This window comes from Corvus moneduloides, chromosome 1, assembly GCF_009650955.1.
Source record: "Corvus moneduloides isolate bCorMon1 chromosome 1, bCorMon1.pri, whole genome shotgun sequence".
Taxonomy (NCBI): domain Eukaryota; kingdom Metazoa; phylum Chordata; class Aves; order Passeriformes; family Corvidae; genus Corvus; species Corvus moneduloides.
The window spans coordinates 74408186-74424190 of NC_045476.1; the positions used below are offsets into that span (position 1 = coordinate 74408186).

Here is a 16005-nt window from a genome sequence, read left to right on the forward strand (position 1 = left end):
AACCAAAAAGCGAACAAAACAACATGTTATCTGTTAACCTTGAGAGCTGACATGTCCACAAGAATCACATGTCAGGTTACAGTAGAGGACTAAAAGCACCTCAACTCCTCGCAAAGATCTCCTGGATTTTCTGGTGCTAGCTAAGTTACGGCGTGTTTTTATTTTGTAGCTCTTTAAGGTGAGAAGGGGAGGAAACATCCCTGAGAATACTAGACCTTCAGAGGTGATATTCCTGAAAGGGTACTTATGTGGAAAGATCAAGGTCTTGCACTGCTATGTGCTCTGTGACTAGAGTCTAATCTGTCAAGTGGCTTGTGCTTATTTGAACTGTGACATGGGTAACAAAGCAGCACTAAGCTATGCTCAATACGCTCTGTTATACGGGAGATTTATGTTACTGCCCGTGAGGAGGATGGTATTACCCTGCCACATCACACCACCTTCTCCTCGACACAAATCACACCAGAAACCTAAACTCATTAAGAGTGTTCCCCTTTGTTGCCTGCAAAAACCAAAACATAAGAATCCACAACCTTACAATGCACAAGATTAGACTTTGCTATTGCTTAAAGGCAACACACACACAAAATCTAGGACTGAAAAAGCACACTGAAGTCTTTCTTATGTTTAGGTACTGAGGAGCTCTGGAGATGCAAGTATAATGTTCCTCATTGTGTACGCTTAGGTTCTCAAGAACAATGGAGCTAATTAAGGTCCGCATATAAATCTTAACTCTGCACTTCCTTGCTTTGCTTGATTCTAATCAGATCTCAGCATTCATGTTTTTGTGTTAACTTCCTTTGCTGTTCTTTAATGATAACTGAAGGAGGATACTGTCCAAGCCTACAAGCAGCATGTAACCTATCTGAAATCCTGGCATCTCCTTTCAGCTCGGAGGGCTCACAGAGGTTCTGTGGCACAAGAGGTCATCCGGAGTCTTTTACTGCTGAAGATACTGGTGGAGGGGTTTTTTTGAGCACCCTACTTGTGAGTCATGTGAATTAAATAAAAGTTTATATGTAGTCGTTCCAGAAGTAATTCTACTCAGCAACAGTGAGACAGACAAAAGTTTCTTCCTGGGACAATTAAAAATACTGTAGTCTTCTAATTCGAATCAAAGATACAGAGAAACAGACTCTTCTCTTACTGCCATATTGTTGTTGAAAAGGCTTTCTTTCTTTCTTTCTCTCTTTCTTTCTAATTTAACCTTCTTCAAAACATAGGGGTCTCAGCAGAATACCAAACACATATTCTGGATATTATCTGCTGACAGGATAGAGACCACAAAGCTTCCCTCCACCTGTTTCCCCATCCTTATTTACAAAATGTACTAGCAAAAAATGTAACAAACATTTTTTAACTGCAAAGAAAACCGAAACAGCTATCATATCTCATCTGCATCCCACAACTACAGTCATTAATTACTAGAAGCAGAAATTAGTCCTTTGTGTTCATTATCCCTGCTGAAGAATTAAGGCATTTGCATTTGCTGAAGCTTATCTTTCACTAGCATGCTGACAGTGGTTAAATCATCCCTCCACATATAAGGAATGGATTTAAAAGCCTGTAGAATAGGCTGGTTCTTAATATTTAAGAGCACTGCTTACCAACTACTACACTGAAATAAAAGCTCCTTAGGAGATGACCAAAGAGACATTTCTATTGTGCAAGACAATGAGAAGACAGCTTTTTCACATGTGTGAAGTGTCAATCATTTTCTGTGTGGCGATCTCCTCGGCTATTTGTTTTTAGCTTCAAGATCTTGTAAGTTCAGTTTTTCAAAGCTGCACCAAACTTCCACTTGCAAACCACCAGAAAACAAACCATGTTGTAATAGGACAGTTCCTCTCCTCTTCTGAGGAAAAAAAAAAAGGTCGTCACGCATATGGCTATGCTCTGCCTCTAAAACTCCCATCTTAAGCAAATGCCAGCCTGCATGTGCTGGACTACTACAGAGATCCTATTTGTACTAAGAGACTGGGCATTGTAACTGTGCTGCACCCCACAAAGCACACACAACGTACTGGAAGCAGGCCAATGCCATAAATAACATGGGAGCGATTCACAGGTGGAATGCAGGGAGAGGATGGATTCAGCCAGATCTTGAGGACACGCTGCCTATTGGATATTTGCAGAGTCACAGGTGGCCTGTGTGCATGCCTGCCCATGACACACAGACTCCTGTTAAAGAGAGCAGGGAACCACTGCCGTGTACACATCTCAACCCCTACGCCTTTATCAGGATCCCACACTCATTTTCTGAGCAGCACGTTAAAATCTTCCAGACGTGTATGCTCTTCATGTGCCAGCAAAGATGGCTGGTTAAAATGTCAAAATTCATGGATTACCCTCCAGCATATGCATTTTCTGTCTTTCTCAAGAAACTCACTCAGCAACACACAGGTGCACACATGAAGTGTTGTTGCAGAAAGACTTGAACATCAGAATAGTACCCTACCTTGATTAAAAAGACAGCTGCTTATCTCTCCACAGTATATTAAAATCAAAAGTTTGGGAAAACTATCTAGTACTGAAAGTAAGATTAAGAATGAAAGTGCCTTCTTAATTAAAAGAAGAAATACCTTCTTTGATAGGACCCTTTGTAAGAATGCTTCAAAGCATAGCTTCTGCGATCCAGATCTTCCAATCTGAGTTTCAAAGACTTCTGCATGTGGTTGTTGCATGTGGTGTTTTGCATGTGCCAAAAAAAAAAAAAAAATTCCCTAAACTTTGAGACCTGCTCCTGAGATGGTACATAAACAGACCACAAGTACCTAAGCAGGATGTAAATAAAAAGCCATTCTGAATAATTTTGTTACGTATAGGGCAAGGAATGGAAGAAGAGAAAGAAGGTAGACACTTGCTACATTTTGGTTTCATATGAAACTCTTCAGTTAGTTCGCATTACTGGACTTACATGGACAGTCTGGAGAAAACCAGCCATGGACAATGCACCTTCATTTACCAAACTGGGGAAGCTGTGGCTGAAATACATGCATTATCCCTTCACTCTTTTCAGACTTGCCCCAGAGCCTTTAATAGCTTCCCACTGGAAACTGGCAGGAAGGTCATTTCTCACCTCCCTTTTGGCATTTATTATTATATTAGCATCTTCTAGTTGCATGGAGAGCATGTCTTTGGCAGGGAGGAAAATGTGACTTTAAAGTGATAGGCACGGACTATCCTTAGTCACAGAAATGGAAAAGGAACTGCTGGCAAAGTATTCCACCCCCAAAGGAAACACTTTTGGAGCAAGTGGAGGCATCGCCCTTCCCACTGAAGCCTGATGCATGTTCTACTCGAATGCAACGCAGTAAGTCAAGTAAAACTTTTTTTCTCTACCTCAAGGTCCCTTGCTAATGCTCACAAACCACAACTACAATCCACAGCAGCAGCCTAACTCCTCTGTCTGCATTTTGGGGAGAGGCAGTGGTAGAGATGGAGTAAGAGACTTGAAACCTCCTATTTGGTGTCAGAGTCTAGACCCATAAGGGCTCCTCAGAGTTGGGATTATTCAAAGATAAACTCCCTAGGGAGTTACTATGACAGTACAGTACTATGACAGATGGAAAGCCTTTGGAAAGTCTTTAGCAGTTGCAATCTTTTGACTGGAGACAGTACACTGGAAATCCCCAGCTCTTACAGAGCTACAGAAACCCTTTATACACCCCTTGTCCCTCTATATAGTTTATGCTCCTGATGGAGATATGAGTATTTAATTCACTCTGACTGAGAGAAAGCCACAGGGTCTGTCTCTCTAGTAAAGGGGGAGGATAAGGCATATCCTAAACTGCAGATTTTCTTATGTACTGATCATTAAAGTGCCAGTTACAAGAATGCTGAACTCAAAACTACTGTGATGTAACTCCTTCCTCCAAATTCTTAAAAAGCCCCAAGAAAATAATGCCCCCAAATTCCTAATCAGCTCCTGATGCTAGGAGGTTTGCTATTTTCAAGAAGACTTGCTCTTTCAAGTACTGGTCAAAAAGAAATCTCTAAAAAGCTCAGCATCATCTCCAGGTCTTCTTCTCCAGAGCAATTCCTGATGCTGATATCAGGCACTGACAGATCTTCCAGCTGCATCACATTGCACCAACCCTCCACAAACGGTAGGAGCAGCACTGATACAGCAGCAGGCAGTCTGACAGCACATCAGGAAGAATGAGAAAATCAGCTTTTTGCTCTGGACATTGAGCACTCTCCAGAGACCTTTGCTCTCTCCAAGTGTGACTGTGAGCCACAGAAGGCTCAGGTCACTCCTGAACAGCCTGGCAGCCTGTAAGAGAGTCAGGCTGGTCAGAAAAGGAAGCAGGTTTTAACCTCTTTTTCTTACTAGTGTTGCACAAGAGAACCTTCCCCCTCCACCCCAGTCTGCGTGACCATTCAACTTGACTTGTTGACAAGGAGCCAAGGAGCACAACAAAAAGAAATTTGACTTCATGTGAGAGGTCATGACTCATTTACAAATGAAGTGTTGCATGTATTGTGGGAGTCAGGAAGGCCAGCATCGATTTCACAAGTGAAGAGTACATGCAACACCCCAGCACAACAGCCACGCTAACTCAAAGGAGAGATGTGCAGGAAACAGTGTTCTCACTCCACAGAAAGTTTGGCTATTGCATAGAAGTTTTACTGTAATGCAGAAGAGCAGCAAGTAAGAGCTCTGGGGTTTTTTTCTCCCTTGGTAAAGTGAGGGTGGAAAAAAATTACTTTTGATGGAGATGGTGGGCACTTCAGAGTGTAACAACATTGGTAATCATTTTCTAACCCAAAAAAGCAACCAAAATTTGTCTCCTTCCCTCTTCTACTCAGCTGAATGTCTAATGATGTGGATGCTTTGAGGTCAAAAAATGGATCAGAAACTTCATTCTGTGATGGAACAGTACTCCCATGGCACAGTATTTCCCTGGACAAAATCATTCCATTGAACTTTTTCCCCTAAAAGGTCTTTTAAAAGTCTGGATTTAAAAATAGTATAGACAGCTAAATGAGAGCCAGAACATGGCAAAGGGGGAGAAAGAGAAGAGGGGATGTACATGGCATAACCCTACACATTTTTCCCCCATTCGGATACCAGCAGACCAGCTTCTCTCTCGCTGCTCTCCTGTGAACTAAGCATATGTGGTGGAAGTGCAGTAATACCTGAGAGGCTCCTGCAGGACCTTTACAAGTTACACTGATTCTTTACCAGCACATCACAAGTTTCTGCTAAACCTGTAACTCCTCCCTCTGACCCCATGCTGTGCAATGGTCCAGGGATACCACCATGCTGGCTACCAGGCCCACATGAGAAAATTTTTTTTATACCATGGCACAAAAATAAAGAACAATAAAAGAACTGCACACAAAAGTAGAGAAAGATGGATTTGTGCTGTCATCTAGCTGGTACAGAAGAACAGACATGGCACCACCACAGACATGGCCTGCAGGAGTTACACATGAGGCAGGACCTGGCAAACAGGTCCTTGCTCTGGAATCCTGAGGCAGGAACAGTTTTGAATGAGATGTGAGAGGTATTCAGCCACAGCACTGACAGTCCATTGGACATGATGCTACAGCTAAGTTTGAGATGCCTGAAAAAGAAATTTACTTCACACCATCATAGACTAGAAATACCTGTTTCAGAAGGAGGTACTGGTGGGCAAAAATCTTCCTTGTGAGTATGCCACAGCACCAGATAAAAAATTTGATTTCACTTTGCATTTATCCTCATTTGCCTACTTGCACATTCATGCTTTCCTACAGCAACAAGATCCAGAATTACAGTCAGTTACAGCAACAAGAAAAGCTTATTCACCGAAAAAGACCAGAAGGCACAGTCTGCCAACCACAACTCTCCTTTAGCAGAACCAGCAAATTTCTTTGTGCTCAGGATTTTGCTTGTCATGAGTCTGGGGTCACTTGTTGCAGAGATACCAAGCTCAGGAACAGCTTTTGCTGCTGCAGGGCAGCCCTACACAAGATGGAGCTTAACAGAACAGACAGGCACCTATCAGATGGAAAAAACTTTTTATATCAAGATTTTCCTTGCATGAACTTAGGTCCTTCTTAGTGCAGTCGGTAAATACAGCACTCCATCCTGGTAACTTCAGGCATCATCTTTTTAAGAGAAAAAATTAAAACCAAACTACCTTCTCCTCAGAAGGTTCTGATCTGTACTTTTTTTGGGCAAGTCACTGAGCCTGGCAATTCCGGCTATAAATTTGCTACAAAAGCATGCTAAGAATTGCTATATGGGGAAACCTGCATAGGCAAAAGTGACTACATCAGTCTCTCATAGGCCTGGAGTCAAGTTTCAGGGGAAGCCTCCCTTTCCTGCTTCTAGGAGAGCATAGGAGATGCCCAGTGAGCAAAAACCCAAATAAACCACACAAGCAGCCCTTCAGCAAGCTGCCCAAACACAAGTGACAGACCATCCTAGAGTTCCACCACTGGAAGTCACCCTTGGATACTGACAGTGGCATCAGTTGCAACTCAGCAGTGGCCCTGCCTTCTGCACGTCACACAGAATAATGACCCAACCTGGACAACGTGGCTCACAACACCTTTGGTCAGATGAGTCAGATGTGTGACTTATTCAGAGCCCAAGGCCAGTATCTCTTTGTGGTTTTCCCTTCTCATTTTTTATCTATCTTGCCAATTCTCCCCAGTTCCAATCAATTTTAAGTTAAATAAATACGGAATTACAAAACTGCATTCCCTCTCTTTTCACCTAAGTGTTTAACATGAACAAAATTATAAAGAAAAGGTAATTCTGCAAGCAGGTATTGCTCCCATTGTGCAGGACTATGTTATCTCTCCTACTGTCATCAAAATCACCCTTTCATTCCACCTACAGCACACTGCTTAGAAAATTACTGGTAGTAATCAGAGCAACAAGACCTCTTCCCTTCCACACAGAACCAGTCCGTAACCATCACTCCAGCCTTTCTGCTTGTGAGCAGTATTATTTTCCACCACTTGTCTTGCCGTTTCTTCATAGGTTGTAAACTGTTTGATATGGGGGCTATGGCTTTGTGGGAATCCACAAAGTCTTAATCAACTCTGAGATGTTCTACCCATGCAAATAAATGAATACTGAATCAAGGGATGTGAGAGGGGAAGGAAGATCCATGTGCTTTAACATTTTGTTTCCTCAGCTGACAACTGTACATATTGCTACATCCCTACAAAGGAAACTACATGAAATACAATTTGGAAACTTGGACTACAGAGAATTTGCCAGATCTATAGTGCAGTAAGTTGTCTATAGTAAAAACAAATATTGATGTATGTATTTAAAAACAAGATAAATATACCAAAGGGCATCTTTGTGATGGCACTTGGATACCTAAGTACCTAACACCAACAAAACCAGAGATGTTCTAAGACAACCACTTGAATCCATGATTCTGAAACTATGAAATTAGAAGCTCCTATATAGCTTGGCTATGTATTTTTGTCCCCTAAGAAAAATCCATTTTTCTACTACTCCTATTACTAAAAAAAAAAAGCTATGACAACTCTTGGTAATACTTAAAAAAAGCTAGACCTTTCTGAATTCTGATTTCCTCCCACTACTTAAGCATCCTAGTAGCTGTAGTGTGTGGGTGTTATGCCGTATTTGTAGGTCACAGATACTCCACATTTCCTGCCCAAGTGTCTTTAGTCAGCTTGCTAGTCCCTCCAACAAAAAAAACCAGCTCCCCATGCTGTAAACCTTTCCAAACTCCTGGGACATGATCAGCACTCACCTGTGCATGTTTCCATTGGTGGTGAAGGACTGTCCACATACTGAACATTTATAAGGCCTTTCACCTGAGTGCACCAGCATGTGGCGATCAAGGGAGCTCGCTGAGCTCAGCGACTTTCCACAGATGCTGCAGGAATGGTCTGTCCCTCCAGTGTCAGTGTTATGCTGGAGAAAGCAATGATTTTTTTTTTTCATTGAATGCCCTTTCTGAAGTGCCAGTAAAATATCAGCAAGAACTATAAACATCTTAAATTAAGCAGCTCTAAAGAGCCACTTGGCACAGTACCTTATATAAAGGTGTGCCCTGTATGTACCTCTCCTCCCAGACTTCCCCCCTCAACTCCAGTCCCCCTCCTCCGCCCTCATCTTTAACCCCTTAATGCACCAGCACAAGTAGCTGTTTCATACAGCCTGCAATGCAGCATTTCTCCTGGGTCTGCAGCAAATGAAGATACAGAGGGACTCAGCAACGACCCATCAGACATATGGTTCCTTGGGATACTTTAAGCTGTGCACTGGTTTGGGGTTGTGGGAGCGGTAAGGAAAGAGGATGGACTTACAAACTTCACAGCAGAAGACAGACACTCAAAACCAAATACTCTTTAAAGATAGATATTAATTTTAAACTCACTGCATACTAAGGAAACAAAACGAAAGTGCTTCCTGAGTGCACATGCAGACTTCTATGGGCATAAGAATGCATTACAAGGTCAAATTATAGCCATTAGCTACTGAGCTATATGTACCACTCTTTCTTACTTGCATTCAGAGACTTGAAGATTTCTCCATATGCAAAAAAAAAACCCCAAAAAACCCCAGGAGAGTAAGAAAAAAACAATTAAGTAACAGTTACAGTACAGGAGGAAAAAGCTGAAGTAATAAGTATCTAGTGAAGCCAGTCATCAACCACACCTTAGCATCCAAAGCAGAACCTTCTGCTAGAGAAAAGGGCAAACCTCCTTATTAAGTATGCATATATTTCAGGAGCAAGAACAGGCCTGTAACTGACAAAAATGTGCATTATCCATTTAAAAAAAAAAAATTAATTCTGCCTTCCAAAACTGCTATATCCTGTAAAAGACTGAGAGGCTCTTCTATACTGAGTTGATTTAAAAATTGTATCTTCCTGCTTCTTAATTTGCATGGCCAGTAAAAAGATCTGTACTCAAACAGGATAATAAAACAGGACTTATGCCTCATGATGGAAGTGGTTTTCCGGATCCTTAGGATACCTTAAGCTATGCAGAACAGGACATACATCCTTGTTTGAGCCACTGGGTGGGGGGTGGAATGCTGGGCAAGGAAGGGAGGAAAACTACCCACCTTGGGGTTAGGTTTGCGGGGTGTGCTTTTTCAAGAAAATGCAAGGGAAGGCTAAAATAAAAGCAAAACAACTGAATAAAGTTGTAATGGAAGCATTTCATTGGTTTGCACATGGAATTGTTTTTCACCACTGCAAAATGCACCCTGGCAAACCAGACACTCTTAACATAAGTAAGAAATCAAGAGCTGGTACTCTGCATACCTGACGAATGTGCATAGTTAGCTGGTGCTGTGTAGTGCAAATCTTTTCACACAGAGGACAGGTATAGGAAGACTTCTCTTCTTTTGTTTCCTGTGGACAAAAGATAACAAAACAATCAGGAGTATCAATGTAAAAGGACTAGAAAGCTGTTAGTGATGAGGGTGGAAAAACAGAATCCCTCCCAAGTACAAAAGGCCACTGCTAACAGAATAACTTGCATTTATACGTTTATCATCTGATAGATCCCTCAAGAAAATTTCAGAAACTTCTGAATTTATAAACAGGGGCCATTTCGGCTACCAGAGAAGTACAGCAGCTGTTTTAACAGCACACAGATACTCAGCAGTAGCAGGAAGTGAGGGCAATTGCAAGGAGCTCAAACTGCCAGGAGGAGTTCAGCTGAGCAGAAAGTAATTCCTGGAACATCATCAGAATATATGGAAAAACATCATTATTCTTCCCAAAGATTTTTAATAGCACAAGTTGTTGGAACTCCTGATTTTCCACCCCATCTTGATGGCAAAGCACTATCTTGGTGCCCTTTTGTAGGGGCTGTATGTTCTGCTCCATGGCTGACTCAGACGGAAGAGTGGCATTTACTGAATCATCAGCACCATTTCCTTTAGCATCCTGTGTTTCTGCTGGAAGCATCCCATCCAGGCACACCAGCCAGGCCCCACCCTTCTGAAGCTTGCAAGATCTGATGAGATCATAGCAAGAAAGAGGTGACAATGCAGGAGCAACGTGACTCCAAAAGAACACATTATGAACCCGTCATCCTCCGCCCAGGTGAGAAGCAGGAGTAACCATGCTCAAACCACGAGTACAAACAATGAAGCCAACCAGAGAGCTCAACCTGATTTAAGTATGCCCTTGAGACACTGAGCAAAGCCACCTCTCTTCTAGCCAAGGCTGAAATGGCACTCTTGCAGGAACCAAAGCTGTTTGCCTGAATTTGTCCACAAGGATTGCTACTGGATGATGCAAAGGGCATTTTCACAACCTCATCAGGAAGCCCAGGCATGGCTTCTGTACCAATGCCTGTATATTAAAAGGAAGGTGATTTGGCACTGAAAATTAAACCTCAGTTTTCCATGAGAATGATATACAGTTCTAGTGACAAGACAGTACAAAAACCATCTCTGCATGACCAATGGGAAAGCATAATATTTATGCCAAAATGACTTTTTTTATTGAAGTTCTTTGCTGGGTATCTTAAGTATCATCAGTAAAAGCTTGAAAACAAACAAAAAGCAGAACCCATTGTCAGCAGCTCTTTAGCTAGAAGTTGATGGGTGTATCTATGCATTTCCTGTCTCCACACAACTCTCTCCCCCGGTGACATCCCAAAAATCATCAACTCAAAAGCAACTATTTCCAGGTTGTCAGACACAAGCATTCACAAAGAACATTGAGAATGACTAACCCAAGTCTCTGTGACAAATTCTCTGGCAAGTTAGGACGGCAAGATGCTGACACAGTGTTAGAGAAAGTTCTTTTTTATGTCTCACTAAAGCAATATCCCCTCCTGCATGATTTGGGGAACCATTCTAGAGAGTCCCTATATTACGTTTTGTTTTCAAAACCAGGGCCATAATAATTTTGTGTTGACTTCTGTGACCTGTGGACATGGACGAAGAGCTATTTTCCCATTCTGTCTGAAGTAAATACGTCTTGAGACTTTGTTCTCAAATGAAAGTATTAGGTTCTCCCACTTCTTCCCACTCTTTTGCTTGGACATGTTTTTCCAACAACATTTCAGGCCTCTACATCCCAAAGGTAATCACTATAGGCCACCCATACAGGCCAAGGTCTAATCTACTAGCACTTGCAAAACATTAGAAAGAAAGCAAGAAAGGCTCCCCTTAGGAAGTCTGAACACTCGAAGAAAATTAAAATACATTATCTCAGTGCCCCTCCCCCATTTTTATATACAAACGTGTAATTCACAAACATTCATTCCATCCTTCTTATAACTTTAATTTTACTGTATGCAAGCTGACCATGGAGTAATGTTCAGCTCCAATTATACTGCACCCTGTTAAAGTTGGCTCAAGACAGAGAACAAACACATTGTGCCGTGAGGAAAATCCCTGCATATGTGCTGACAGTTTAGATTATGTTTAATCCCCAGGCTATTTCTGCAAAATTATCAACCCACTACTGTTTTTTTGTCCCCCTCCTCTTTAAATGAGTGCTGCAGTTCTACATGATGCACTTGATTATTTCAAAACCTGCTTCCAGACTGCCTTCTCTTCAAATCAGCAAATTAACAGAAGATAGAGTAATTACTGGTTCACCTTGAAGCAAAGATCAGAAACACAGTATAGCTCAGCCAGAGCTGATTAGTATTGAATCTGGGGTTTATTATTAACTAAAACCTAAACTTTCTCCAGTGGTTAAACAGGCTACATGCTGCATACCGTAACACAGCTCAAGCAAATCAGTTGACTGACCCAATCAAGAGCAAAAAACATTAGCATCCCTACTGTAAGAGTACCCCCATTCAGCAATTTAAAACACAGCACTCAGCTACCCCACCAGAGCCAAGCTGGTGAAAACACAGTTCTTGACCTGAAAGATAAAATTAGCAGCTCATTTATCAGCTACTCTCCCTTTAGTAAGTCAATCTGGCACAACTGCTCTGCATTCAACTGATGGCAAATGCTTTTGGAGTTGTTGCATTAAGTCTGTTTTTCTCCAGCCCAAAACCACCTCTGTCACACTTTTTATTTTCTTCAAGAGCAAAGCAAATGAGAAGTTAAAATATATTGCAGGTTGATGTGAGAACATGCTTATTAGACTATGGGTAGATGGCAGCCAAGATAAAGTCAGCATTATAAAAAGAACCATAGACTTTGGGACAAAGGTTCAGGGCAAAATGTTTCGCTGCCAACTCATGGGAAACAGCAATCAGACCCAGAAAATCAGCTGTTATTATCCTTGAAATTATAATAAGGGGCATATTCTGACCAGAATCTGAGATCCCTGCACTGCTACACACTAAAACAATTCAGTGCTTTCATTCTCCTATGCTGAAAGTGGAAATTCGCTGTATTAGAGCCTGCTAACAAGATTGATACCCACTTAATAGTTCATATCTCACTTCTGTTTTCTCAGTAATGTAGCCATTTGCCCCTCTGGCCTTAACAAACTTTCAGCCTAAAGACAAATAGGCTATTTACTATGTTTTCAATATATTTGTTTATTTTTATGCCGTAAGAATCCCTCTTAATCCTGTCACATTTACTCTCAAGCTTCCTTTGATTCGATGCCCACAGAAATACCAGGTGGAATAAAGGTCACCAACACTAATAAACTTCCCTGAAGCCAGACCACATGGTGTACCGGTGGACAGCTGTGTAATAGCACTGCCCTGACACTGGTCTGGACTCCAGTGCCTCACTTCACATGATGAAATCAAGGAACCAGGGCAGCCCCTAAGTGAGAACACTGTAACTAAACCTTAGAGCCAGGTGCTAGACAACAGGATCCCAGAAACACAGCTCCTGTATACTGCCCATTCCTCATTTAAGGATGTTCATTTACAGCTAATGGCTTTTAACTCCTTTCATGCTAAAAAATCCAAGACAAGTCTGTCAACTGGGCAGCTACTCGGCGAGCTATTAATAAACTACTATAGGAACATCACATGAGTCATGCCTCTCAGCCTTTCTGGTCCCTGTTGCATCTTGATTCGTTTACAAAGTCTCCACGCTTCACCTCAAGTTCCAAAGTCAAATGACCACAGGGATTTGGGGGTTTTCTTGATATTTTGCAGCACCTTCTTTGGTGGAGTTTGACCCAGCAGGAGGAAAACACAGATACAAATAACCACAGCTTAACTGATACAACTCTCTCCTTTCACTTGTTTAGATCAATATTGCTATCAGCTGGTGCCATCAACTGGTAAATGGAAAAAACCTGATAAAAGCTGCATATATTTACTCTGCAAAATTCATACAAGGCATTCTGCAATAGCTCTTCAGGCTTTTATTAACAAGAAAGTTAAGGGCACCTTATGCTACATATATGAACTGAGCATCCTGATGAATGTTTTGTTCCGGAACCACCTTTAACCATAAATCACTTGCATCTTCGGCAGGGCAGCTGCACACCTCATCAGATTATGTGAATGCAAGAGCCTAGAGAAAGGATGCAGCAGGACAAAATGGCAATTCTTAGGTGACTTTGTTGCTGCTAGGGGCATCTGCTAGACCAGTTAACCACTGCATAATACTGGAGGAGCTAGAGCTCAAACGTTTTACGTGTGAATCCAAGCAAACCCTGATTCCCAGTTTTCTAAGCTATGGTCTGGAGGGATACCAGAAAACATACACAAAGGAACAATGGCAGAGGCAAGAAAAGAACACTGAGGGGAAAAAAGGCAAAACAATCAAAGAAACATAAATTACATCTTACCACTTTCCATGCAGCTCCTTGTCCCCCCTTTGCCCTCCCTGCATTTGGGTTTATGTACCTGGTTCCTCCTGCCAATCCGATTTGGTGCAGGAGACTTTGAGGGGGATTTGACATTTTGAGAATTCCCGCCATTTTCGGCAATCTTCCCCACATTCATCACTGCTGACATCATGGCGTCAATGGAGGACAAGTCTGCTCTGTCCAAACTGTTTGGTGAACTTGGTGATACCTTATAGCTGTTTAAGCTTTCCAGCTGCTTCTCTGGAATTAAAAACAAAAACACACATAGGAGTTCCTAGGCCATCTTAAAAAAACCCAAAAAACCCACAGTATTTTCAGCTGCCTGTAACTCACATCACACTGGTGGATCATCATGGAGCACAGGCAACAGGCCATAATAACTGGAATTCTTACATTAGGACAAGCTACTCATATTGGAATGCATAGGACAAAGTGTACTTTTTTCCTCATAGGACATTCATATTTTCTTCATTTTCAACCTTAATTCAATCTGGAGCTTATAGAGTGATTTACTTTACACTCTCTTGCTCTGAAATGGTACTATTTGTGGTACCTTGTGATCACCATGAACTAGTAGAGCAGTACTGATGAAGGCACACTCTGGCAAGCACAATCATTCAAGCAGGCACGTGTTTTAAACAGGACTGCACAATTAAGGCATTAATAACACAGTGTAAGGTACTGGGTTCTGTTTTAAGCATGGTTTAAGCCAGCTCTGTATATGGAATAAGCTAAAGTAGCAAAAATCCAACCAAAACAAAACCCTGTATCACCCCTATTGCCTCTTCACTGCCACAGATGGCACATATGTGATTTTGGTCTACCAAGCCATACTAGTCCATGAAGCATATGTGTTACATACATGATTAATGTCACAGCTAAAGCTGTCGAGATTCAAACTTCTCCATCACGTGCTGTAAGTAGCAGGGATGCTCCTACCTCAGATACCAAACACAAAATATACCTGAAATCTCATCTCTGGTTTCTCAACATACAGACAAGTCAAACACACAGGTAACTCCTTCCATTTTCCTCTTTACGAGTTTGAAAAGGAAGATGCTTTTAAACTAAACACTCCTTTCCCCCACAAGAAGTCTCCCTAACAAACAGGAACACCCTGCAAGTCTACTGCTCTGTCACCTCTGGTGGAAAGCACAGAATCTTAACATGTGTTGTGAGAAAGTCACTGTAACAGAGAGTATGTGAGGGTGAACAAGGAGGAACACGTTTATCTGTGAACATTTGATCTCTGCATAATACTGTCTTTGGAACATAAGTTTGAGGATTATAAACAGGTGGTTTTTTGAGGCTAACTTATGTGGTGCCAAGTTACTGTGAGCCAAGAAAATCTTAGTTTGGAAGCCTGCAGTGGTAGTTCAGAATTTATGTGCCCATGCTTCTGCTCAGCCTATTTTATACTTTTCAGACAGATAGAAGGTAGGGATGGCAAAAGAAATGTATGCACCAGTGCTTCTGCTCAATGTATTTTATACTCTTCACACAGTAAGGTGTATGGATGGGTGAGAAATGTTTCTACATTCCTAATCAATGCCCTAATTTACAGAGTCACAGAGCTAGTTGAACCAGTTACCTTCATCTTTCTCCCCTGATTGACTGTGGCTCTCTTCTTGGTTGCTGGTCTCCTCACTTAGTGTAGTATGTGTAGTTGCGTCTGGCTCTTCGGCCTCTTCTTCAGCAGCACCCTCTAGCACTATGTGAGGGAGAAGGAAAAAACAGAAAGGGAGTAAGCTTTTCTGGAAGCCATTTTAGGAAAGTAAGACTACAGCCCTTTATTTTGAGGGCTCCCCTGACTACTACCAGACAGGTCTGATAACAGAAGCACACAAACGGTGCCAGTGCAGCCAAGCATCCACTCTCATGAGTGCCCAGGCACTGGGCTGGGAGATGCTGCTGCTTCTGCCAGTGGCAAAACCTGGGCAAACAAAGAAACCCTTACCAGCTTAGTCCACAGTATTAAGCCAGCAAAAAATGGAGGAACAGAGCACAAGCTAGCATATCACTGATAGTAGTCATATTTGATTAAGAAGTGGGAAGAATATTCTGCACCTAGAGAATTTAGGTGATTCAATTTCATACATGCACTGCTCCCCTCTTCTCTTCTTAGAAGATTAACATTTACTCCAATACATGAATTCATGGTGGCCACCTTCTTCCTTCTAGCAGTGCTGAAATTACTACAGAGGCTTCTGGGACCATTTGGCACATTCCTCACATCCACTGCCCAAGGTTCCCACATGAGTTGAAGACATAAGTAACCATTGTATGTACCAACAGAACTCCTCCA

General features: G+C 41.9%; 1 protein-coding gene across 5 annotated transcripts in view; it reads right to left on the reverse strand.

Moving 5' to 3' along the window:
* Positions 1 to 16005, reverse strand: part of RREB1 (ras responsive element binding protein 1) — a 122235-nt gene that overhangs the window by 49838 nt on the left and 56392 nt on the right. For all 5 annotated transcript variants that reach the window (XM_032116031.1, XM_032116041.1, XM_032116059.1 and 2 more), the window contains 4 exons: positions 15292 to 15411; positions 13738 to 13940; positions 9258 to 9347; positions 7734 to 7897 (listed from right to left, as the gene is read on the reverse strand). In XM_032116031.1, the coding sequence (XP_031971922.1) occupies positions 7734 to 7897; positions 9258 to 9347; positions 13738 to 13940; positions 15292 to 15411 (577 nt within the window). The remainder of the gene's footprint in view (positions 1 to 7733; positions 7898 to 9257; positions 9348 to 13737; positions 13941 to 15291; positions 15412 to 16005) is intronic.